General features: G+C 36.8%; 1 protein-coding gene across 1 annotated transcript; it reads left to right on the plus strand.

The window, feature by feature from the left end:
* Positions 1–1,078: 1,078 nt before the first annotated feature.
* LOC127455962 (serine/threonine-protein kinase H1 homolog) lies at positions 1,079–13,170 on the plus strand. The gene is made up of 3 exons (XM_051724190.1): positions 1,079–1,428; positions 4,221–5,363; positions 9,837–13,170. The coding sequence occupies exons 2-3, from the start codon at positions 4,413–4,415 to the stop codon at positions 10,152–10,154; spliced, it is 1,269 nt and encodes a 422-aa protein (XP_051580150.1). The 5' UTR covers positions 1,079–1,428; positions 4,221–4,412; the 3' UTR covers positions 10,155–13,170.
* The last annotated feature ends 11,954 nt before the right edge of the window (positions 13,171–25,124 follow it).

Here is a 25,124-nt window from a genome sequence, read left to right on the forward strand (position 1 = left end):
CTACAGAGCTGAAATATTCTTCTAAAAATCTTAATTTGTGTTCTGCAGAAGAAAGAAAATCATACACATCTGGGATGGCATGGGGTGAATAAATGATGAGAGAACTATTTCTTTAAAATACTTATGAACAAGGTGTTTGAAACCAGCATACAGTAGTTTCTACTGTTAGAGGAAAGTATTGTGTAATAAGACTTTAGACTATACACTTTATAGCCTATGTGACATACAGCTCTAAAATTCTCTGACAACAAGCCTTATATGAAGCAAGATACGATACATACCGGAAATGATGTTTACAATATAAAAGTCTGTTCATTAGAACAGTCATGCAAGCAAAAAGTTAAAATGTACTGAAATGTAAAGTAACAATGGAAACGCGAAAGAAAGTATTGCGCTGAAATTCACCAATAATTGGTTTGTAATGACACCTTACATCTGACAGAAATTTAAGAAATAATTATTTTCTGTAGTGGCAATTCAATTTTCTAAAATGCTGATTTTAACAACTTATTTGCTGTAAAAATTCTAAATAAAAAATAATTATGGAAACTAATGGTGTTATTTATATATTCATAACTGTGAAACTAATAACAATAAACAAAAATGTAATCGTTTAGCTGGCACATGTAAGTCCTGTATATATTTTTTTTAAGAAGTTTTTATTTTAATTTTATTTTTTTGCTAACTTTTTACAAATATAAAACATTTTACAACTGATGTAGGTAATTCATTGATTTAGAAATGTACTCAAAAACTATTTGAGTGGCATCTGTCTTTCATTATGATTAGGGATCAGCCTCTTTAGTGTAATACTGAACTGCGAAATCTATCAAAAGAATGTCTTTTCAGTATATTCGGTATACCATTTTCTTATTTTATAATATTGCAAATGAAAAAAAAAAATACTCAGAAAGTTCATTACAGGTTGAGCATATTTTCATATTTAATCTATTTTTAATAGCCTAAAGTTTACATGGTCATTAAGACGCTCAAAGTGCCATTATTTCTAGTTTGTTTCTCGGCCATATTTATTGTTCTGGCTTTACAATATTTGTTACAGAGGATTCCTTTCCCGAAAGAAAAAAAAGAGCAGGGGGAGAAAGAAAGAAAGAAAGAAAGAAAGAAAGGTCTACACAGGAAAAAAGGTGGTCCCACTCCGAAAACACCGTTTCCAAGCAGGCAGTCTGAACTTAAACCTTTACAGTGTACAGTATCGCTTCTTCTGTGAAAATATACAAATACACTAACAAGCGTTATTTTTGGACTCGGCATGTTCATGTTAGCAAACACTAGGGGAATACCATCTTTCTAGTCGGATTAAAGTTTGAGAAATCTGCGGTAAAATGGAGAGAAGAGCTGAAAGTGGGGTGAAGAAGCTGGCGCTGGGAATCTCGCCTTATTATTTACTGTAACAAAATCCCTCTTAAGGTAATTTTCTCTTTATTTACACTTTTATTGTGTCCGAATTTGGTTTTAAGTGGATATCGTTGCCTTAAAAGTCGCATTATTACCGAAACCTCCAAGCTTAAGTTCGTTTTTTTTATCCAGGCCTCGAGAAAACAATTGATTTGTGTTGGACTGGGAGTTTCTGTGGGGGTATATCCGCTATATCGTTCACTTTCACACATTTTAACGGGGTTTTAACGACTTTGTAACATGACTACCTCTGTTAAGGCCTCCAGCGGTGACATGACTTAAAGAGAAAAGTGTTTCAAGTTTGTTTTCAGCGGTGAATACGTGAACAAGTGTCTCAGATTGAGTCTTTGTGGGGGGCCAGTGATTTTTTTGTGGAGATTTTTTTTTTTTTTTTATGTGGGGAATTTTATGTCTAACTGTAGTCTGTAGTACTATACAAAGTGCTGAATTAATATGTTTGGATCCCTGGGATCCAAATTCACTTTATTACCAAACTTTCTTTTGTTATACACAATAACTAACACATTACTGTAAACCACATATGACAGCAGCTCCATAAACTACCGTTTCAGACTTCAGGTGATATATATTGATGTAATATGCAAAAGACAACATTTTATGCCGGTTATGTCAACAAATGAATTTATGATCTCTATTAGCCTAATGCTATAGATGTTAGCATAAATAATAGCAGTGTTCAGTTATATTGAGGAATGTATTGATTTATATTCACTGTTCTTACACACTTATTATCACCAGCAATGTTTAAAACTACGGTGTAATAATAAATCAACAGAAACTAATTCTCCACAATCCGCTTGAACTGTTAATGTTTACACTTAAAGGGATAGTTCACCCAAAAATGAAAATTATCTCATCATTTACTCAGCCTAATGCCATCCAAGATGTGTATGTTTTTCTTTCTTCTGCTGAACACAAATGAAAATTTTTAGAAGAATATTTCAGCTCTGTAGGTCCATACAATGTAAGTGAATGGTGACCAGAAACTTGAAGCCCCAAAAAGCACATACAGGCAGCATAAAAGTAATCCATCAGACTCCAGTGGTTAAATCTATATCTTCAGAAGCGATATGATAGGGTTGGGTGAGAAACAGATCAATATTTAAGTCCTTTTTTTACTATAAATCTTCACTTTTACTTTCACATTCTTTTGTTTTTGGTGATTCACATTCTTTGTGCATATCGACAGCTACTGGGCAGGGAGGTGAATTTATTGTAAAAAAAAAAAAAAAAAGGACTTAAATATTGATCTGTTTCTCACCCACTCTTATCATATCGCTTCTAAAGATATAGATTTATCCAATGGAGTCGTATGGGTCCTTCAAAGTTCTGGCCAACATTTACTTGATTTGTATGGACATAGAGAGTTGATATATTCTTCTAAAAATCTTCGTTTGTGTTCTGTAGAAGAAAGAAAATCATACACATCTGGGATGGCATGAGGGTGAGTAAATGATGAGAGAATTTTCATTTTTGGTTGAACCATTCTTTTAAAGCAGCACTATTTAAGATTTTTTTTTTCTGGTTACAATTAACAAAAGTTCATTACTGAGTGAGTACATAAAAAATATATGTTCAAAACCATGTCCTTGTCTTACTCCGATTCACTACAGTAAGCCTACAATTATGATTTTTATTTTGAGGGAATTTGAGCTGTTGGGTCGAATTTGGCGCTAAAATGCTGGCATACGTCATTTGTCCTTGCGTGTTTACGTCATATCCGTAAGCTGAGAAAGAAGATCCGCCTGTGTCGTGAGAAGCGGGAAGCGAGTTCGACAGCTTTACAGTCAATCCAGTCACGTTTTCGGGAGACAGGACTGCAGCAAAGTGAAATCACATTTCCAATGGGTTTAACTGTTTTTTTTACTGTTTGACGAAGTTGTTTACCTGCTATACTGCTTGGATATGTTTTCTGGTAGGGTTGTTAAATCTTATATTGTTTGTCATGCTTTAATGAATCGAACATTACTCATGTGTACTGATCGCAATGTGTTTATAAGTTTAGTTTTTTCAGGTAAGTTACAGTTAGATATTTACTAATATTCATGATTTCGTAACATTGATGCAGTTTCGAGATTCCCAAGTTGCGTGTCTCTAAATGTGTGTACTGCTGTTTTCTTCTTTTTTTTTTGCCTGAGGAAGACCTAATGGTCTAAACGTTGCAAGCAAGTGTAAGCCAATAAAGAATTTTTGGAGCAATAAATCTGGGTACGGACACTTGCCATTTTATTCTTTTAGCAGGTAGCCCTTTTGAACAGTAGATTGTAGTATAAAAATAGAGTGTCTTCAACTGGAATCATATTAGCCATTATCACGAGTTTCACCTCTTAAAATGATGTGTAGTACCATACAAACATTTTGTATTGTGTAGTGGATAAAACACTTTAATAATCATATTAAAATATAATTAAGAGTGTTTATCTTCCTCAAAGTAAGTAATATATCAGTTATAAATTTTTAAGCGAATAGCATAATATCAACATAAAAATAGCTCGTCATGACTCCGCTCTGCAGGTCATCTCCCGAGTCCTCGCTCAAACCATAAGATTCATCCGCTAGAAGAGCTGTGTCTAATCACAACTCACGTAAAGTGTTCCTCCGCAAGTAACTTGCAGTTTTATGTTTCAACCGCTAGAGGGCCAAAAGTTACATAGTGTAGCTTTAACAATCAAGCAAGAGCTCAAATATAACTACTCACACTTCCTCATGGAAGTATTTTAGAACCATATCTTAATTAAAGTAATTTATTTCTTACAGTATTTTTTTAATTTTTTTTATTTCAGATTGACAGGACAGTTTCACATTGCCTGAATTTAGGAAGATTCTGAGGTGCCAATTGGAGATATCACTTAGAGAGGGACTGGAAGATTCCCTTTGTGGCATTTGCTGGTGTTGCACTGCACCTTGCACTGATTGGATGTTACCTGGGAGATGAGGATGTGCTACTGGCACCAGGAAGGAAGGATTTTGATGTGATGGGGTGCAGGACGAGCAAAGTCCTTCCAGAGCCACCCACTGATGTCCAACTAGACCTGGTCAAAAAGGTTGAGCCTCATCAGACTGATGTCTATAAAAACTTCATCAAAAGTGAAGGTGGCGGGGAGAAAACAGGCTCGCCATCCCCTCAGGTTCAAAGCCAGGCTGCTGCAAAGGTGAGTCAGTCCCCACCACCAGTTAACAACCAGCCAGAACCCGCTGACCCACACAGGAAAAAAGTTGCCAAATACAGGGCCAAGTTTGACCCTCGTGTGACAGCTAAGTATGATATTAAAGCTTTGATAGGTCGGGGCAGCTTCAGTCGGGTGGTAAGAGTGGAGCACAGGAGCACGCGGCAGCCGTATGCCATCAAGATGATCGAGACACGTTACCGTGAGGGCAGAGAAGTATGTGAATCTGAACTTTGCGTTCTGCGACGTGTGCGCCACACCAACATCATTCAACTGATGGAGGTGTTTGAGACGGCAGAGCGGGTCTACATGGTAATGGAGTTGGCCACCGGCGGAGAATTGTTTGATCGCATCATCGCTCGTGGGTCTTTCACAGAAAGGGATGCCACACGGGTGTTGCAAATGGTTCTTGATGGGGTGAAGTACCTCCACACATTGGGCATCACGCACAGGGACCTGAAACCTGAAAACTTGCTTTACTATCATCCGGGTGCTGATTCCAAGATTATGATCACAGACTTTGGCTTGGCCAGCACGAGGAAGAAAGGCGATGAATGCCTGATGAAGACTACCTGTGGAACACCAGAGTACATTGCACCTGAGATTCTCGTACGGAAGCCATACACTAATGCAGTAGACATGTGGGCACTGGGAGTCATCTCATATATATTGCTCAGTGGTACCATGCCTTTTGAGGATGACAATCGCATGCGCCTCTACCGACAGATCCTCAAAGGGAAGTACAGCTTCTCGGGGGAGGTAAGCACAGAACGACCATATGCATATTTACATTTACAACTATTCATTTTGCAGAATGAAACTTACAGTGCATTCAAGCTAGACATTTCATCATTATATTATATTCACATGTATCGAACCCTTGACCTTCGTGTTACTAGCCCTATGTTATACATTAAAATGTAAGGCATTTGCATACGGTCTAATGCATACGTTCAGAGCGACTTAAAAAGTGATTTAGCATCAAATAAGAGACCTATGTGATTAGCAAATAGCAAACATGCTATAGAAACACTTTCTGCTAGGAAAGGAGTGCATCCTGTTCGAATCCAAACAAGTGCTGCAAGCAGGGCTCAACGGTAAGGATTTTTTTATTCTGGCTTGGTTGGGCCAGTAGTTCAGATTTTTACTTGCCCTGCCAACATTTTTACTGTCTGGCCACATCATAATGCAAAAAGTATTTTTACAATGTATTTTTAATGCGCCAGGAATAATATTAAAATTTGTAAATATATGTTACTTTTTCTTAAACTAGCTTTGCTGGAAAAGCTAGGTGCTAAAGGTATAATAATCCAAGGAGAGAAAAAAAAAACTTTTTATGAGCGTAATAAAAAGTGTGTAGATGTTCTGTCTGTTCAAAAAACTAACAATGCCTCTGCTCTGTGCCAGCTGTTGTAATGTATATCTGAGCTGTTTGTGTGGGGCGTATAGCCTAGGCTATGAGAATTAAATGAAGTGTTTGGATCTTATATGTGCAAAACAAGGGCTGCTGGTAGATTGCATCAGACATTTGCAGGGAAATGCAGATTATTCCTTTTTCCTATAGAAGATTAATAATGCATATGCATATACCTTGGTTATTAAACCCAGTGGTATTTGTGTTTTGTTTACCTGCACTGTACAATACAGCTGTTGGTTTTTGGATGACTGTTTTCACAAACATGCAAGCTGTTATGAAATATTCAGTATATATATGCACTCACTGAGCACTTTATTAGGAACACCTGTAAACCTGCTTATTCATGTCATTATATAGTCATCCATTTGGAAGCAGTGCAGTGCATGAAATCATGCAGATATGGGTCAGGAGCTTCAGTTAATGTTCACATCAACCATCAGAATGGGGAAAAAATTTAAACCATGGTATGATTGTTGGTGCCAGACGTGCTGGTTTGAGTATTTCTGTAACTGCTGATCTCCTGGGATTTTCACACGCAGCAGTCTCTAGAGTTTACTCAGAATGGTCCCAAAAACAAAAAAACATCCAGTGAGCGGCAGTTCTGTGGACAGAAATACCTTGTTGATGAGAGAGGTCAATGGAGAATGGCCAGACTGATTCTAGCTGACACAAAGTCTACTGTAACTCAGATAACCACTCGGTACAATTGTAGTGAGCAGAACAGCATCTCAGGATGCACAACACATCGAACCTTGAGGCAGATGGGCTACAAAAGCAGAAGGCCTGATTTTATGCATTGCACTGCTGCCACACGATTGACTTATTAGATAATCGCATGAATAAGTAGGTGTACAGGTGTACCTAATAAAGTGCTCAGTCAGTGTATAATATGTCAACCCCGTATTTCCACATAGGATGTAAATGTCAGAATCTCTAATAGTGTCAACTAGTCGACGAGTCTTGCATATCCCTAATATCAGTGTTTGAATTGTGTCAGAGCTTTTGGGGGGTCCCGTTACACCTTTATGAAACTGGGACAGATGATGGACAACGTTGCATTGTGCCTCAATTCGAGAACTGCCTAATATATAGGCAATATATACAACAACAAAAAAATAATAACAAAATAAATAAACAGGAACTGCTGTATCCATTGACATGGCTTTAGATTTCGAAGACAAATCCTGGTTACAATAATTACCTATTTGAAGTACAAAAACTACCTTTTTTGTGTAATTTGTAATATCAAAAATTAACCTAAACTACTGAATATTTATCTTGTGTTGCCTACTGTATATGTATATATTGGTACATCACTACTATCTAAGACTATTTTAATTTTATATTTAATATTGAGGTGAAGTGTGTACATTTTTACGTGCCGCTATTGCCGCAGAAATTACACCCTTCACTATTAACAATACAGTATTAATTGTTCAGCAAACCATATTAAACCCTTTTTAAAATGTACATACGTTTGTATAAAAAAACCATCTTTTAACAGTTTCTAAATGATCACAATGACATACTCTCTGTAAATGTTGATTTTATCATTTTTGTCCATTCAGAACTGCATTCCTAAATGAAAATATTCACAAAAGCAGAACACAAAAGGCCAAGATAGTCTTGTCTCTTTCTGTCTGGTTGTTGGCTCCAGTATGCTTTGTTTCTATTCATCACAAAGTTCTAAGTGCATTTCAGAGACTTTCAACTATTGCCAACCATTTCGTCTTGTATTTTGACCTCAGATTTCATGACATGTTTATTTGTGCGCCTCTGTTTATTAATCATGTCTATTTGCATGCATGTTTTTGATTGCGTGCACTTGCATTTTTGGGAGTGTGTATGTGTTTGTGTTAGCTGGACAATAACCAGCACACTCCTGTCATCGTGTCTTATCCCACAGTAACCCCCTGCATGAGCGTGTGATGTAAGGCTGCAGAGTTCCTGGCAGAGTGTGTGCGTCAGGGCCTCTCTGCTGCTGTGAGTCAGAGACAAGACGAATGTGGGCTTTGCAGGGAAAAGCCCTGGAGGAGTCATGCTAACCAACAAAAACCGAGCAATGTTTTGTTTTCTCTCTTGCTTATAGAGCTGCTAATGTGTGGTCAGTTGTCATAACATACCAAGACATGGCAAAGCTAGTCTAAAGATGAGCCAATTAAATGAAAAATGAACTAAAAGTAACTAGTTAAAACATTGTCCGTTGCTATCTGCTTTAACTTCCTGAAGCCTTTTGTGTATTGATCTTGAAAGAAGTGGCGCAGGTGATACGGTCTAGACTAGAGACTTCACTGTGTCACAGTTTCACTGAACTTAAATTATGCCTTCAATATCAGCAGTTATTATAGTTGATTGGCTCTCACATATTTCTCATATCCGTTCACAAATGTGTTCACACACAGCAGACATAATAGCTGGTTAACATCAAAATGTTAGCAAAAGTCCAATATGACCCCTTAGTGAATTAAAGAATGAAAAAAATATGCATCCATGGTAAAATACAGCACCTTTGAAATCAGCAACTCATAAATACAACTGCAGTTAATTCTATTTTATGTGGGGTAAATTGGGATAATCTTCAACAAAAGAAAGTCTGTATTCATATCATCCAAAAGAAAGTCTGTATTAATATCATCATATTCTAGCTGGTCAGTCATGTGCTCAAAGTCTCCTTTGTTGGTCTGAAGTGTTGGGGTGACAATCACAGTCGAAAATGCATTCTTTATTGAGTTTTATTGATAGGGTGACCAGATGACCATGACAAAAAAATCGGCATCCCAAGTCCCGACTGTAACTCTGTCGGGACGCGGGACATGGCTCATAAAATCGGGACTGTCCCAGTTTTATCAGGATGTCTGGTCACCCTATTTATTGATCTATTTAGAGATTAAAGGGATAGTTCACCCAAAAATGAAAATTCTCACATCATTTACTCACCCTCATGCCATCACAGATGTGTATGACTTTCTTGCTTCTGCTGAACACAAACAAAGATTTTTAGAAGAATATTTCAGCTCTGTAAGTCCATACAGTGCAAGTGAATGGTGACCAAAAGTATGAAGCTTCAAAAAGCACACAAAGGCAGCATAAAAGTAATCCATCAGACTCCAGTGGTTTAATCAATGTCTTCTGAAGTGATACGGTTGGTTTTGGGTGAGAACAGACCAAAATATAACTCCTTTTTCACTGTACATCTTGCCATTGCAGTATCTAGGCACGATCATGATTTCAAGCTCAGTTACACTTCCTAGTGCTTGACGCATGCACAGAGTGGTAGATGGCGCTATAGGAAGTGTAATTGAGCTTGAAATCATGATCGTACCTAGATACTGCAATGGCAAGATGTACAGTAAAAAAAGGAGTTATATTTTGGTCTTTTCTCATCCAAAACCAACTGGATCACTTAAGAATACATAGATTAAACCACTGGAGTCTGATGGATTGTTTATGCTGACTTTATCTCCTTTTAGGAGCTTTTGAAGTTCTGGTCACCATTCACTTGCATTGTATGAACATTCAGAGCTCAGATATTCTTCTAAAAATCTTTGTTTGTGTTCTGCAGAGAGAATTTTCATTTTTGGGTGAACTATCCCTTTAACCGCAAACGCAACATGAACAAGGTAGTGGTATATTATTCAATTACACATTGTGTCATGTATACTTGGACAGAAAGATAAAGACTGTAGCTTGACTACGCAATATCCCTCGATTAAATCTGTGCATGCAAATGTACTGATTGTGTTAGTAAATTCTTTTGAGAATGTCTGATTCATTTGATCTCTGCCATTTTCTTTTGTTCTCTCCCTCTCCGTCAGCCATGGCCAAGTGTGTCCAACCTTGCTAAGGACTTCGTCGACCGTGTCCTCACGGTGGATCCTAGTGAACGTCTGACTGCGGGTCAGGCACTTAAACACCCTTGGATCGTCAGCATGGCTGCTTCCTCCTCCATGAAGAACTTGCAGCGTTCCATTTCCCAGAACCTCCTGAAGAGAGCGTCATCACGCTGCCACAGCACCAAATCAGCTCAGTCCACTCGCTCCAGTCGCTCCACAAAGTCCAGCAAGGCACGGCGTGTTCGCGAGAAAGAGCTGAGAGAACTCAACCGCCGTTACCAGCAACAGTGTAATGGTTAAGGGCAATGTACAAGTCACACAATGAGAAACCAGACTACATGTGCCCTACTAGTCTTGGAGAACATTGGAGAGAGCATGACAACATTGTGCCTCGACTCAGATGTCAACTTCCTGCACCATCAACAGAGCCAATTAGCAGAAAACCTCCTTCTAAAATTTCGTCCGTTTTCTATTTTTCTGCTGTTTCTTTCTCTTGTATTACCTTTTATGTGAGTTTTTTTATTTATTTATTGTTGGTTGTATTTTCGTTATGTTGTCTTTGAAATTGTCTCATTGCCTTCTACCTGATTGTATCTGTTGAACAGAATTTTACAAAAGTTGCTGGAAGGACTAAGAATATTTGTTGGCTGTTCTAGACAGCCATGTAGGCTGTCTAGAATAATAATATTGCTGTGAATTATTTGTTACGGTATACCCACACAGTTGATTGCTCTTCTGAGAGTGGAAATGTGCTGTTTATTCATTATTGGCACCACATCAAATGGCCTAGTGATAATTAAATGTGTCTTACCATTATGTTTGCACACAAGGAGAATTATACTGTTGGTTATTGCTTTGGTGTAACCACACAGACCACATTTATTATGATACACATTCAGAATGGCAATCTGGACATCAGGGCTATGAACCTGGATGGCTAAATCAAGAATATCAGAGAGCTTAAAGCACTACTTTGTCCAATAAGTCTAGTGTTTAACTAACTAGGGGCTTCAACTGTTCTATCTAGTCTCCCCTGGTAGACCCCGATCGGTTGTTAATATCTGTCAGAAAGTATGCAAAAAGAGTAGTGAAATAGGGATAGTTCACCCAAAAATGAAACATTGTTATTATTCACTCAGCCTCATGTTGTTCCAAACCCACATGACTTTCATTCTTCTGTGGAACACAAAAGTTAGACAAAATGTTAGCCTAAGTCACCATTCACTTTCATTTGCGTCTTTTCTTTTAATATTTTTTTGGTGAATGGTATCTGAGGCTATCATTCTGCTCAATATATTTTGTGTTTCATTGAAGAAAAAAGGTGTATGTGATGACCGGTTGATGATATACACAAAGGTCATGACATACATTCTAGTAATTAATCATACTAACTGATATTGATAACTTTTCAAGAGTGGGGTGGCTCAGTGGATGAGATTTGGAAGCCCTTTCTTTAAATCCTACTTTGGTTACTTTCTCTGTCCCCAGCTGTTGTTCCTTGAGCAAGGCACTGAACCACCGTGAAGGCCTTTTGGCAGCCTTTTCACTCTTGGTCCCCTTTGTCAGAAAAGAGCAGAGATATGCCAAAGAAATTCACACGAGGAACATTTGTTGAGATCGGACGAATGATTCCTCATAAAAAAAAAAAATTAAAAAAAAAAAAAACTGTTAAAACTGTGATGATATGAAGCCTTCTCAAAATATATGTTCTTAAATCTGTTCTTTATGTCATTTTATAAAATCATATATAAAAAAATGAAAGGGAAAATCAGTGTGTGTTTGTGTTGTGTCCTGTTTCACAGTAAGCCTTGAATTTGTTGTTGAAACCAGTTTTAAAGATATTCTGGGAAAAGAAATGGCAATATCACATTGGTTTTGGATACTTTATTTCAATAACAGTATTTGACAAAATAATTTTTTTTTTTGGTTTCTTCCACATTCTTCTAAGCTTGTCTAATATTCTCAAACAAACTTTAGAAAATTATTATTGTCTTATTTTGGTTAGATTTATGAGTTAAATTCAACAAAACTTGTGAAATATTACTAGATATTTTCTTGGTTCAATACAAGTTAAGCTCAATTGACAGCATTTATTGCATAATGTTGATTACCACAAAAAATTATTTTGACTATCCCTGTTTTTGTTTAAAAAAAAGAAGCAAAAATCGAGGTTACAGTGAGGCACTCACAATAGAAGTGAATGGGGCAATTTGTTGAGGGTTTAAAGTCAGAATTTTGAATCTAATTTATAAAATCACTTACATTAATTCTGTTAAAACTCTATAAAACTCTGTATTATTTGAGCTGTAAAGTTGTCTAAACTGTCTTTTTCACTGTAATTTTTTGTTTAGGGCATTAGGTTGTCATGGCAATGAAGTTGTAAAATTGGAAATAACTTTACACAGAAAAGGTTAGTAAGCGATTTTGTACTTTTGAAACTGAGTGTTTTAATGTTTACCAATTGGCCCCATTCACTTCCATTGTAAGTGCCTCACTGTAACCCAGATTTTTGCTTTATTTATTTTTTAAGAAAAGGAAGGTCAAATTTAAGTCAAAATTATTTTTTGTGGTACACAAATGCCGTCGATTGAGCTTAACTTGCATTGAACCCAGAATATTCTTTTAACATGTCATTTAATGTTGCTTGAGCGGTCATTTGTGAGTGGTAAATCAGCCATACAGTACTTTTTTATTTTAATTCAAAATAATCCACTAAAAAGCTTTTATAAATCTCAAAAATAACATAAAAAAATGACTTCATTCCATAATTATTTGTTTTTGGGAAGACCACTGTTTGTATTTCTATATACCCCAAATAATTTATCTCAAGAAAAGAGCTATTTAATATTGCTTGTTTCAATTTATCTGATTTTCTAGTAAGTCAGATTGAGACTTGTAATGCTCAAACAAGTGCATATATATATATATATATATATATATATATTATTGTGTCACCAACATGCATGTAAGAATTGTGTCTCTGTAGCTACAGTTGAACTAATACTGCAACTGTTTTCCATTGTTGAGTTCAATCTAACACTGTCTCTTGAAAGGAAATGTTTTGTTTCTGTTTTTTTCCTTTTTTATCCATTTTTTTTAATGAAGAGTAATGAAAGTGTTCATTAACATTTTTCAGAATAGTGAAATCAATAATATTTTGTAAAATGTTGCAATTAAAGAATCTAAAAACAAATTTCTTGCCATGCCCACTTCAATTAACTTGCTAATCTCATTGTTGTGAAAAGGTTTCTGTACAATTCAGAATGTGAAAGTTTATGTATTCTTAAAACTCAGCCAAAGGTTTGTATGTCAGACCTTATCTCCTTTAATACTCTCAAAGCATGCAGCACATAAACCATGATTTGTTTTCTTGTAGTAAGGATTACACACAAAACATTCAAGGTAATCACTTTTATCTCTGTAAAGCAAAATGTTGTCACACTGTATACATTCTTCAGCTATCCCTCCTAACTGTAATAAAGCCAGACATCAAAATAGTTTACATTAATAGAATTTTAATTGATGAATTTAATAGGAAAACTACAAACATTTACTTTATGTTGTCTAATGACCTAATATGAACTTCAAGGTGCACTCAGTAACTTTTTCCTCATTAAAAAAGTTCAACTCCTAAATACATGAATTGTAATTTTGCAATAAATGTAGGAAATCATGACCACAAACATTATAATGAAGACTCCAGTCATATCAGTAACCTTATAAGAGCTGATTTATCCTACATGGAGAGGGTCCATATATGGGGGCTGCCATGTTAGAATCACATGACCAGCCGAATAATACTTGCTTAATCTCAGTAACCGCCCTGTTATTTTGCATTTTCATTCATTCATTAAAGTAATCATGGCTGACTGTGTATACTAAATTTCTACAATGGCATCTGAAACTGAAAACTATTGATTTTAAATGATGCTGCATCCAAGCCACTAGGTGTCAGTGTAAGTCCAAGATGACACAAAGACAAAAGTTACTGAGTGCACCTTTAAACGTGCTATATGGAAGATTGACAACAAGTGTTTGAAATAGGTACTGCAGTTCAAATTCAAAATGTGGGAGAGTTGTCTGCCCCAGACTCGAAGCTCATGCGGGTTGCCAGAATTAGCCAACTCAGCGTCCGTTTTAAAGGATTTCTGGTCTTTAAGTTGTCTCCATCTTCCAAAGGCATCTCCAGTATTTATCCTTGTTTTACTACGCCTCTGATCATGGTGGTTTTTAGATGGATGGCGAGGCTTTTTAGGTCGGGTGGAATCTGTTATCTCTTCCATGGCTGTAGGACGCCGTGTTGTTTGCCTGCAAACTTGTTCAAATCTGGCAACCCGGCGGTGTCGAAATACTATTGGTGAGTGGACAGTGGGCGGGATCACACAGGCGAAACATAAACAGAAATTCGGGCCGGAATGGAAACTTCAGTGTAGAATATACTGGCTGTAGCATTGTTATCGGAGGAGCCAGTATTTCAACTTAGCATGTTTCCTAATTCTCTAATGACATATTATGGTCATTTTATGATTTAGTACAGTAAAAATATTACATATAGCACCTTTAACCTGTTTAACATGTAACTAATTTATTACACATATTATATTATGTTATATAATATTATTGGTCACTTAAAGGGATAGTTCACCCAAAAATGAAAATACTCTCATTATTTACTCACCCTCATGCCATCCCAGATGTGTATGACTTTCTTTGTTCTGCTGAAAACAAACAAATATTTTTAGAAGAATATCTCAGCTCTGTAGGTCCATACAATGTAAGTGAATGGTGACCAGACATTTTTAGCTCAAAAAATCACATAAAGGCAGCATAAAAGTAATCCATATGACTCCATTGGTTAAAGCTATGTTTCAGAAGCGATAAGTGTGGGTGAGAAACAGATCAACATTTAAGTTCTTTTTTTTAACTTTTTTTTTTTACTATAAATCTTCACTTTCATATTCTGAAAGTGTAAGTGAAAGTAGAGATTTATAGTAAAAAAGGATTTAAATATTGATCTGTTTCTCACCAAAAGCAATTTCATTACTTCAGAAGACATACAGTACATGTATATTAAACCACTGGAGTCATATGGATTACTTTTATGCTTTCTTTTTGTGATTTTTGGAGCTTCAAAGGTTTGGTCACCATTCACTTGCATTGTATGGACATACAAAGCTGAAATATTTTTCTAAAAATCTTTGTTTATGCACAGCAGAAGAAATTAAAGGCATAAACATCTGGGATGGCTTGAGGGTGAGTAAATGATGAGAATTTTCATTTTTGGGTGAACTATCCCTTAAATCATGTGGCTGCAAGATATAATAAGATAACTTAGTAATAAGATATGTTAAGTGTCAGATTACGGGCACATATTGCCACAAAAATTTTGTCTCACCCTGTGAATTGAAGTGACAGCCCTGTGCAAACATTAAAAAGATGTTAATTCCTGTAAGATTGATCAATCTTTATATTATAAGAAATCATTCTAGTATCTATAAAGATCTATAGGTCAGAGGTTACAGGCTTTTTACTTTGACCAGTTCAGACCTTTATTTTGAAAAAAAAATATAAAAATAATAAAATAAAATAAAACTAAGGTAGGCACTATGAATTTATTGTTGCTGCCTTCATGTGCTATCGGAATTAACTTACTTCCTACTTCTGAAGTGGTAATTACGAGTATGTCGTGTTCAAGTGCTTTGTTGTCGGAAAGAACAGGAAACATGGACGATGCCATGTTCATTCATACATATTTCTTGACGAACTTTTATTTTGACACCATAATACATATCACTCAGTCAGCTTGCTGACGATAATGGAAATTTGGTGAAATACAAGCTATTTTCATGGTGTAAAAATGTACAACATGCATAGAATGGTTGCTGATATACATAAATAAATATGACCACAACGGCAAGCGTTAACAATTAACTGTATTTGGAAAAAATTAACAAAACCTGTCATTCACTACAGAAACTGTACTCTCCTCCACCATGTTGATAGTTTAGGACTACTCTCATCTCGGAAACTCGGGTATCAAAACTATCTCCGAGTTTCCCAGTCATAACTACGACTTGAGGGGTCATTCATGTGTAACTTCTGAGTGGGGAAACTCGTATTTACAATAATTCTGACAGCAAGGTGACTGGAACATCGATGGAAGGAAGTGACGGTAGTTCCGGAAAAGATCCGGAAATGGATGATGATTTTTGGCGGGGATGGTGGAAATTGGGGTAGTAGTCAAATGATAGCAGATAATCGGAAAAGAAAGCGAAGGAAAAGATCGGGCATGGATACTGATGTGGGGAGTTATATGGTCAGGAAAGCGAAGGAGGAGTTTAAGGTAATAATAAATTTTTCTGAACCTAATAGTGCAATAAACTAGGGCTGGGCGGTTTTTCCGATTAATTCGAATTTGCGTTTTGACACTTTTTTTTTTTTTTTTTTTTTTAAATCGAGAAATCGTGATTTTGCAAAAATAAATAAATAAGTATTGCAAACGCTAAAGTTAGATACGTTGTAAATTTACCAAAGGCTGATTAAGAAAAAAAAACAAAAAAAAAAAAATCATAGCACTTGTCTTAATGCCACTCCCGATCTGATCAGCTGCACGTGTGTGTTGCGCTCTAACTGAATGTGACAGGTTAATAACACGGAGACTGATATTAAAGACAGCGGTAATATTCCCAGTATGATTGTACACAGTGTGATTGTAGCTCAGCTTCGTCCATCGTGCAGGTATACACCGGCTTAAGACCATAACTGGCCTCGGTGTGCGCATGTTGATGAACGGTCTCCTTTCTTTTCTTTTTACCTATAAAAAAGCACTAGTTACGTGACAGTTATGGGCGCTTCATTTCAAATCATAGATAAGCTATATATGGGAGAATCAAACATCTACTGCTCCTTTTGCCATGATGATTCAGATAGATCGCTAATTATTGCTTTGTTCTGTGAGATGTTTCAAGTGTTCTGCATCTATAGCCAACATTTGGCAAGCGTTCATTTTGACAAACTTTGCGAGTTGAATTGTAATGATAAATTATTTCATATTGCTGCGCTGCTCAGTGTGAGCCGCTAGAGGGCGCATCTCTATCTACAACGGTTTATGAATATACATACAAAATGTTTGATATACAAATGAGTATTTTCTAGATAAACTTGATAATTTATAGATAATGATTTCTAGATAACTTTCTAGATAAACTTGATAATTTATACAATAATACACATTTTTTTCCTATAATGGAAAGAACTTGTATTTCTGTAACCAGGTTGCCTTGCATTCTAATAAAGAACATACAATTTAAATCATGTTGGAGTACATTTAAAAGTTGAAAAAAATCGAATCATGAATCGTCCATGAGTTTGATAAAAATCAAGATTGTATTTTTTTGCCATATCGCCCAGCCCTACAATAAATACTCTGAAGCCAACAAAATCACTTAAGAAAATGTTAGGGGATGTTGTCAGTGCAAAGTTGTTATGTGATGGTAAGGTCATGATTTTTTTGCAAAGATAGTAAACAACAAAAATTGCCTTAGGTGTGAAAGCTCTGCTCGGTCAAGCGGTGAATTTTATAATCCCTGTGCAAAAGACATGGGTTAGAGGAGTCATTATGGGCATCCCTACAAGTATGGATGTGGATAAAGTTAAAAACTGTATCAAAGGAGGGAAAGTGCTTAATGTCAAATGACTGAAATTGATCAGAAATAATGAGAGAGTGGATTGTTTGTCAGTAATGATTCATTTTGGTGAAGAGGAATTGCCAGATAGTGTGTACCTGGGATACGTCAGCTTTGCGATAAGGTCATATGTTCCCCCTCCATTGAGGTGCTTTAAATGTCAGAAATATGGGCATGTAGCTGCTGCTTGTAAAAGAAGGCAATGTTGTGCAAGGTGTGTGGGTGAGCATGAGTATGGACGGTGTGGGCAAGGAGTAAAGCCAAAATGCTGCAACTGTGAGGGTGAACATAGTGCTGGCTATGGGGGCTGCCAAGTGCATAAGAATGTGGTGCAAAATGTGAGGGTATCTGAGGGGTTATCATATGCTGAGGCTCTAAGGAAAGTGAAGAGGCCAATGCAGTGTGCTGAAAAGGTGATCACACCAGATCAGATTATTGTAGGCCAGAATCAGAGCAAAGAGAACAAAAATACACTTGAAATGGACAGAATAGCATTCGTGGCCACATTTATTTTGGAGGGTGTGGGATATAGGCTTATACAAGTGAATAAAGAATATGAGTCAATAGATACTGAAGAATGGGCTGAGGCACAAACGTTAAGAATGGGTAATTTTTATAATCCATGCAATATGCTAAATAGGGAAGCACTTGAAACAATTGGGGGAGGCAGTAATTATAGAATGATGTGGTGTGGGGATTTTAATGCGCATAGCACGTTATGGGGAAGCACAAGCACTGATCATAACAGAAGCAGAGTGGAGGAAGGAATTAATATTAAGGGATTAGTGTGCTTGAATGGTGGCAGAGCAACAAGAATTGATGTTTCAAGGGGTTGTTGTTCTGCCATTGATTTAACACTGGCTTCAGAAAATCTGGCAGTATTAAGTGAGTGGAATGTGTTGGAACAAACAATGGGAAGTGATCATTTCCCAATATGTTGTAAAATAGGACTAGACCTAACAGATGTTAGAGAGTAGAAATTCTAGATGGAAATTTAATACAGCGGTTTGGGAAAGGTTAAAAATAATATGTGATGAGAGAATGAATGGTTTAATGCTTCAATTGAAGAAATGGAGGTTGAAGAACTCGGTAGTAGATTGAGTGAAATCCTGTAGAGAACAGCAGAAGTAGTAATTGGAAAAAGTAAAGGTTTTGGGAAAAAGAAAGCTGTTCAATGGTGGACAGAAGAATGTAGCAAAGCAATCACAGGCAGAAACAAAGCATTAAGAAAAGTTAGCAGGTCATTTATATTTACAGACTTAATTAGGTATAAGAAGTTGCAGGTAGTAGTAAGAAAGGTAACTTGGACTGCAAAAAAGAATTACTGGAGGCAATTCTGTACCTCTATAGGGGAAGACTTAGACATTAGTGAAGTATGGGGTATGATAAGGAAAATGGGTGGGCTCCGGAAAAGTTTTCAGTTTACCAGTCCTTTGTAGTGGGAACAGGGAAGTTATTACGGACTTTGAAAAGGCAGAATTCTTAGTGGAAACATTTGTTAACATTCATAGTAATAATAATATTTCAGAGGAAATTAAGGCAAGTAGAGAACAGGATATTAAAGACAATCCAGATATTCTGGAAAAGAGAAATCCATCTGGAGATACAGTAGATGTGATGTTCACAATGTTTGAAATGAAGAGAGCCCTTGGGGCAATAAAACAAACATCACCAGGATTGGATGATATATGCTATGTAATGAATAAGCATCTGTCAGACTTTTCACTCAGCATATGTTAAAACTTTTTAATAAAGTATGGTAAGCAGGGAAGATTCCTGCATCCTGGAAGCATGGAGTAATAATACCAATTGAAAAGCCAGGAAAAGGATAAATCAAATCCCAGTAGCTATAGGCAAATTGCACTGATAAGTAAGCTGATGGAACGGATGGTAATGTATAGACTAAATTATGGTTTGGAAAGTAAAAAAACGTATCTCTCCATATCAAAGTGGATTTAGAAGAGGTTGAAACACAATGGATGCTGTTTTGTGTCTGGAGTCAGAAATTAGAAAAGCACAAGTAAATAAAGAGGTAGTGATAGGAGTTTTTTGATATAGGAAAGGCGTATGATATGTTGTGGAAAGAGGGACTCCTAATTAAACTCTGTTCTATGGGCATAAAGGGTAGAATGTATAACTGGATCATGGACTTCCTTTATAATATATAAATACAAGTAAGATTGGGATCCTCGTACTCCAAAAGATATAACATAAATATTGCTACTCTGCAGGGTAGTGTCTGCAAACCTATATTTTTTAACATAAGGATTAATGATGTTTTTGGACAAGTTAACATAGATATTGGCAAATCACTGTATGCAGATGACAGAGCTTTATGGAAACGTGGTCGTAACATCCAACACGTCGTCAGAATAATGCATGAGGCAGTTAATAAAGTAGAGAAGTGGACTAATAAATTTAGTTTTCGTCTATCAGTACAAAAAATGCAAGAAATATGCTTTACAAAAAGGCCCAAAGTGCCATCAGTAAGAATAAATATTACAGGTAATCAGATATCTAGTGGTGTGGATGGAAACAAGGTTGACATTTGGAGTACATATTCAAAAGTTAATAACCAAATGTAAAAAAAGTATAAATGTGTTAAGATGTCTGGCAGGTTTGGATTGGGTAGCAAGTCGTCAGTCTCTTTATTATATATTGTGCAGTGATAAATTCATCCTTGGATTATCGGAGTATAGCATTTGGGTCTGCATCAACAACTTTACGTAAGAAAGTGGAATTAATACAAGCACAGAATATGTTGTGGTGCTTTTAGAACATCTCCAGTCCCGGCAATTCAAGTGGAGATGAGAGAATTGCCGCTGGACATCCAAAGACATAAATTGACTATGGTCTATTGCAGGGGTTCTCAACGGGGGCGTTCAAAGGATGCCAGGGGGCACTGAGAGCAGATTAGTAGAGAAGGGGGCGTTAGGTTACAAATGGGGGAATTTATCAGTAATGTCAATCAAATCTATTGTCAAGTTCCTTTTTGCATTAAAACGTTTATCTAGACTTGGAGTATATCAGTTCTTCATTATACGGGGTGTTCATACCATGGTTCATCTGATTCTGAAGTGTAGTGATGCATCTGCAGGATCTGTTTTAGCATCTGCAGGTTTTCACAACCTCCGCTAATGCATCTGTATGGCCCTGTAGATGGATACGGCTCAATGGACAGAGCAGCGCGAGCGCTCTTAGGGTGCTTTCACACTTGGTTCGATTGCTTAGAACGAACCCAAGTTCGTTTGCTCCCCCCTTCCCCCGCTGTTCTCTTTTCACTTCATATTTTTTGGGTCCGAACTGCGGTCCGATTACATTATCAACATGAGTACAAGTGGCAGCTGTTTACCACTGTAACTTGGCAACAACTCAAGAAGACATCAGCTTTGCTGTGTTATTAAAGTATTCATCTCTTTGAATTTAACACCAAAACTTTACATGCACAAAATGACAGTTATGTTTGTTTGCCACGGATGCATTGAATGTGCAATGATGTGAAGAATATTAGCGTTTTGGATGCATTGCAAGAGATGTGAAGAATGTGAGCTGCTCTCTGAAGGTGATTTATTTGGACACAAGCTGGTATGAGAAATTCATTAAACCATAATAACTGCAATCGGTAGCCCACAAAGACATTAATTATACGTCATCAATAGTGGTTCACTTCCGTGATTTGGTACGATTGCGTTCATATTAGCAGCAAACCGCACCGGAGTTCACATGAACAGTACCCCAGACCACCTTTTCAAGTGGACTCGGGTACGGTTTCCAGCTGCTCATCCAAGTTTGGAAAACAGCGTTCACACCACCCAAACGAACCGAACTTTGATGTTATTCGAACTTGGGTGCACACCAAAAGTGCTAGTGTGAAAGCACTCTTAAACGCGCACCACTTATTACAGCACTGCGAGAACCAGTGAGAAGCACGGCGCAAGACGCGAAAACCATCTGAATTTGGCATAAAATTCTACATCACCCTTGAATTTACTATAATAACTTTACTTTAGCAAAGTCTTTCTAGCAAGTCAGTCCACTGTCGGCCATCTTTGGAACACTCTCGGGAGGTTACGTCCAGTCATGCCAATGCAGCTCCTATCTATTTGAATGTGGGAACACTGAAGTCTCAAAAATGGTTGGTCACGATCAAAGAACATATGAAAGTTGGGGGGGCGTTCATCAAAATAAGGTTGAGAACCACTGGTCTATTGGGTTTCAATTAGAGGCTGTGCAGACAATCATCCTGTGAAAAAGATATTAGAAGATTGCTAGGAACATGGAAACAACAAAGTCACAAGTTTTGGTTGGTCTGCTGGTTGAAAGGCTCAGGAAATGGTTCTGACAAGTATGGAGATTAGTCCCACCATTGTTTGGTCTGCAACATCCCCATGGTTGTTTCCAATGCCAAATGTAGATCTGCAGCTACAGGAAATAATCAATAATAAACCATGCAAGATTTCAAAGGAGGTTGTGGTTAGACAATATATAAACCAGGTATATTTTTCAGTATTACAGATTTATACTGATGGTTTATAGTAGAGGTCGACCGATAGTGGATTGTACCGATACCGATATCTAAGTTGGCCAGTACCTGCCGGTAACCGATTAATCAACCGATAGTTTTTAAAATTTATACTGAATAAAAAAATAACACTCAAAGTAAAATAGTGCTGAAATTTATTACAAAAATGAACCGTACTGACTGAACCATGAAAATGTGTTGTACTTTAAATTAAATAAATATTAATATATATGAGCTAATATTTGAATTTTAAAGTCAGCTGATTTTTAAATTGATGTTGTTTCCTTAGTCGCAATAAATACACAAAAATGCATAAATTCAGCACCGTTATATTTTTGCATAGAACATTCCTGTCTTGGCTGTTAAAAAAAGAACATTTCATTTTCAACTAATGTGCATAAAATAATAAATAAAAAGTTATAGTCGGCCCATATTCTCAAATATTAAGTCAAAAGTAAATTGAGGGGGGAAAACGCTTCAATAGGCAGTTCACATGGTGTTACACTTGCACTGATGCCACAGTATACTACCCCAGACTCGAGCTATAATAACAGCGAAATAGCACATTGTTTTTTATTCATTACAGTTGTATGTAGGGTAGCAGTATTCAAAGATAGCAGAGGTATTCGGCTGAACTTGGTGGTGAAGCGGCTCAGACTATGAGCCCAGGCCAGGTGCTGTTCAAACAGACCGAACACGAGAATCTCGAGACAGACACACATTTCCAAGTTGAACATTGAACTTTCCTGACAAAGCATTTAAACAACTCATTGCTTAATCTGACAAATGCTTATAAGAGAGCAAGACGCAAAGGTCGAAGACCTCCACCAACTGTAAGGGGCTGTTCACACCGAGCGCTTTTGAAACCATCCATTTGTTTTTCTATGTAAATGCATGCTAGATGAAAGTTTTTGTTTCCCTTTGTTTTTGTTTATTCACCGTCTCGTGCAGGAGCGCTGTTTTTTAGATGATGTGTCTAATTAAAAAGAACTTTAAAAGCATACTGAGACACCTGATTTCTGAACTGTATTTGTTGTGCTGTGTCTAGCCTTTTTTAGCGCAAGAATATGATCGATCTGAAGTCATCGTATTACAGTGAGGATACATTTTTTTTAATTGAAATCAGATGCGTTTCTGATTTGTTTTTATGTGTCTCTCTGCTGCATGAAGATATAAATTTGCTTTCTCACGTCACTTAAATATGAAAATTAGCTGGCTAATGAATGCATAAACGTGACCAGCTGGATATAAACTAATGCAAATAGATGGTAATAGATGGTAACAATCGTTACATTTAAACATTTGGGAAGGACTTGCATGTATTTTTGTCACATTGTTCTAACCGCTTGAGGTTAGCTTTAATGTTAGAGTCCTCTCATCCTTGTCGGCAAACATACTGCAGTTCTCTACTAATGCAGCATCTAGTCAACAAAGTAATTACTTTATAATATGACAACATGTATTGTAGTGTACAGTATACATACCTTTTCGTTGTTGATGTTTTAAATCAGCATCTGAAGTGGTCCGCTCCATGCAGTGTCAAACAAACACCACAAGGCATCAGTGAAGTGATAGTTTTTATTTCGCCTCTAGAGGACACTCTCATACTGTATAATGACAGCGAACCCTTCCCAGCCACTCCAGCACCGGACGCAACGGGGGAAAACTATCGGTGTGGATTTTTGCAGATAACCGATAGTTCCAGAAATCTGTTATCGGTGCCGATTAATAGGCAAAACCGATATATCGGTCGACCTCTAGTTTAAAGGACCCTATTTCTGGTCATACAGCATCAACAATATTCATCCCACATTTTAAAATATATGTAAAGAAAAGGACAACAGACCATATATCAGTTTATACCACAGAGTTATTGGCAATTATGTTAGCACTGCAGTGGGTGGAGAAAGTCCAACCAATGAATGCTCTAGTATGCGCTGACTCCTGTTCAGCATTGGTAAGTTTGGCAAGTGGGCAGCCATCGTCCAGAGATGATATAGTCTGTGAAATTCTACAAAGCACATTTAGAATTAACAGACTAGGCATTATCATGTACTTCATATGGGTACCTGCTCACGTAGGGGTAGAAGGGAATGAAGAGGCTGATTATCTGGCAAAGTAAGCTTTAAAACATCAAGCGATAGACTTAGACATCACACTGGATGGGACAGTTAAGAGTGTTTGCTAACAAAAACTGGCAAAATAGATGGGATAATGAATTAAGAGGAAGACATCAATATAATATTCAAAGACAGATTTGTGTTGGGAGCGGCAATTAAAGGACAGGGAGAGAAGAAACAATAATCACCCGTCTCCATATTGGGTACTCTGGTCTGAACAGTTCACTTTATATAATAGGAAAGAATGATTCAGGAAACTGTATACACTGCTATCAGCTGGAAAATGTCAAGCATGTGGTTCTCTCCTGTAAAACATATGATGAGGAAAGAATCGAGCTCATACAAAAATTAAGAAACAAAGGTATCAACATATTTCTACAGACTTTTTTGCAATATTCATCTGGTCAGTACATAGTATATGATGCATTGTTGGAATATCTAAAAGAAACTGGTTTATATAACAGAATTTAGTCTTCCTTTTTTTTTCTTCTCCTATTCTCAATGTTGCACAGTCCAGTTGGTGGCGGTAATGCACCATTAGCTGGTTTGCCAACCGCCAAAAAAAGAAGAATCTATTGTATCTAGCTTCTCTTATGATCACAAACGCATGCAGGTCTGTATAATGATCTTCAGGTTTATTTATAATCTGTCAGGTTTACTTCGTTTCATGTATGTTCCACCTTATTTTTTAATCTCAATTCATTTCATTCATTTACTGCATTTTCACTGTCAATTTCTAGACATTGAGCAACCTGGACAATGGACATTAAATGAGTTGGACAGTATCTTCTATGAAGAGCAGCTGATGTATGCATGTTGTAGTTTTCCCTTAATAAATATTCCCTTACATACTGTTTTTTTACTTTCTACAGGTTTACAAACAATGCATCCTGTCTCCTACAAGGTCTAGTTGGTTCATGGGACAACATATGAATACACAGCC

This window comes from Myxocyprinus asiaticus, chromosome 18, assembly GCF_019703515.2.
Source record: "Myxocyprinus asiaticus isolate MX2 ecotype Aquarium Trade chromosome 18, UBuf_Myxa_2, whole genome shotgun sequence".
Taxonomy (NCBI): domain Eukaryota; kingdom Metazoa; phylum Chordata; class Actinopteri; order Cypriniformes; family Catostomidae; genus Myxocyprinus; species Myxocyprinus asiaticus.

Bases quoted from the DNA above. Each gene is read 5' to 3' on its own strand.
- LOC127455962 (XM_051724190.1), top strand. From the start codon at position 4,413: ATGGGGTGCAGGACGAGCAAAGTCCTTCCAGAGCCACCCACTGATGTC. The intron at 5,364-9,836 runs GTAAGCACAGAA...CCTCTCCGTCAG, and splicing joins AGTACAGCTTCTCGGGGGAG to CCATGGCCAAGTGTGTCCAA.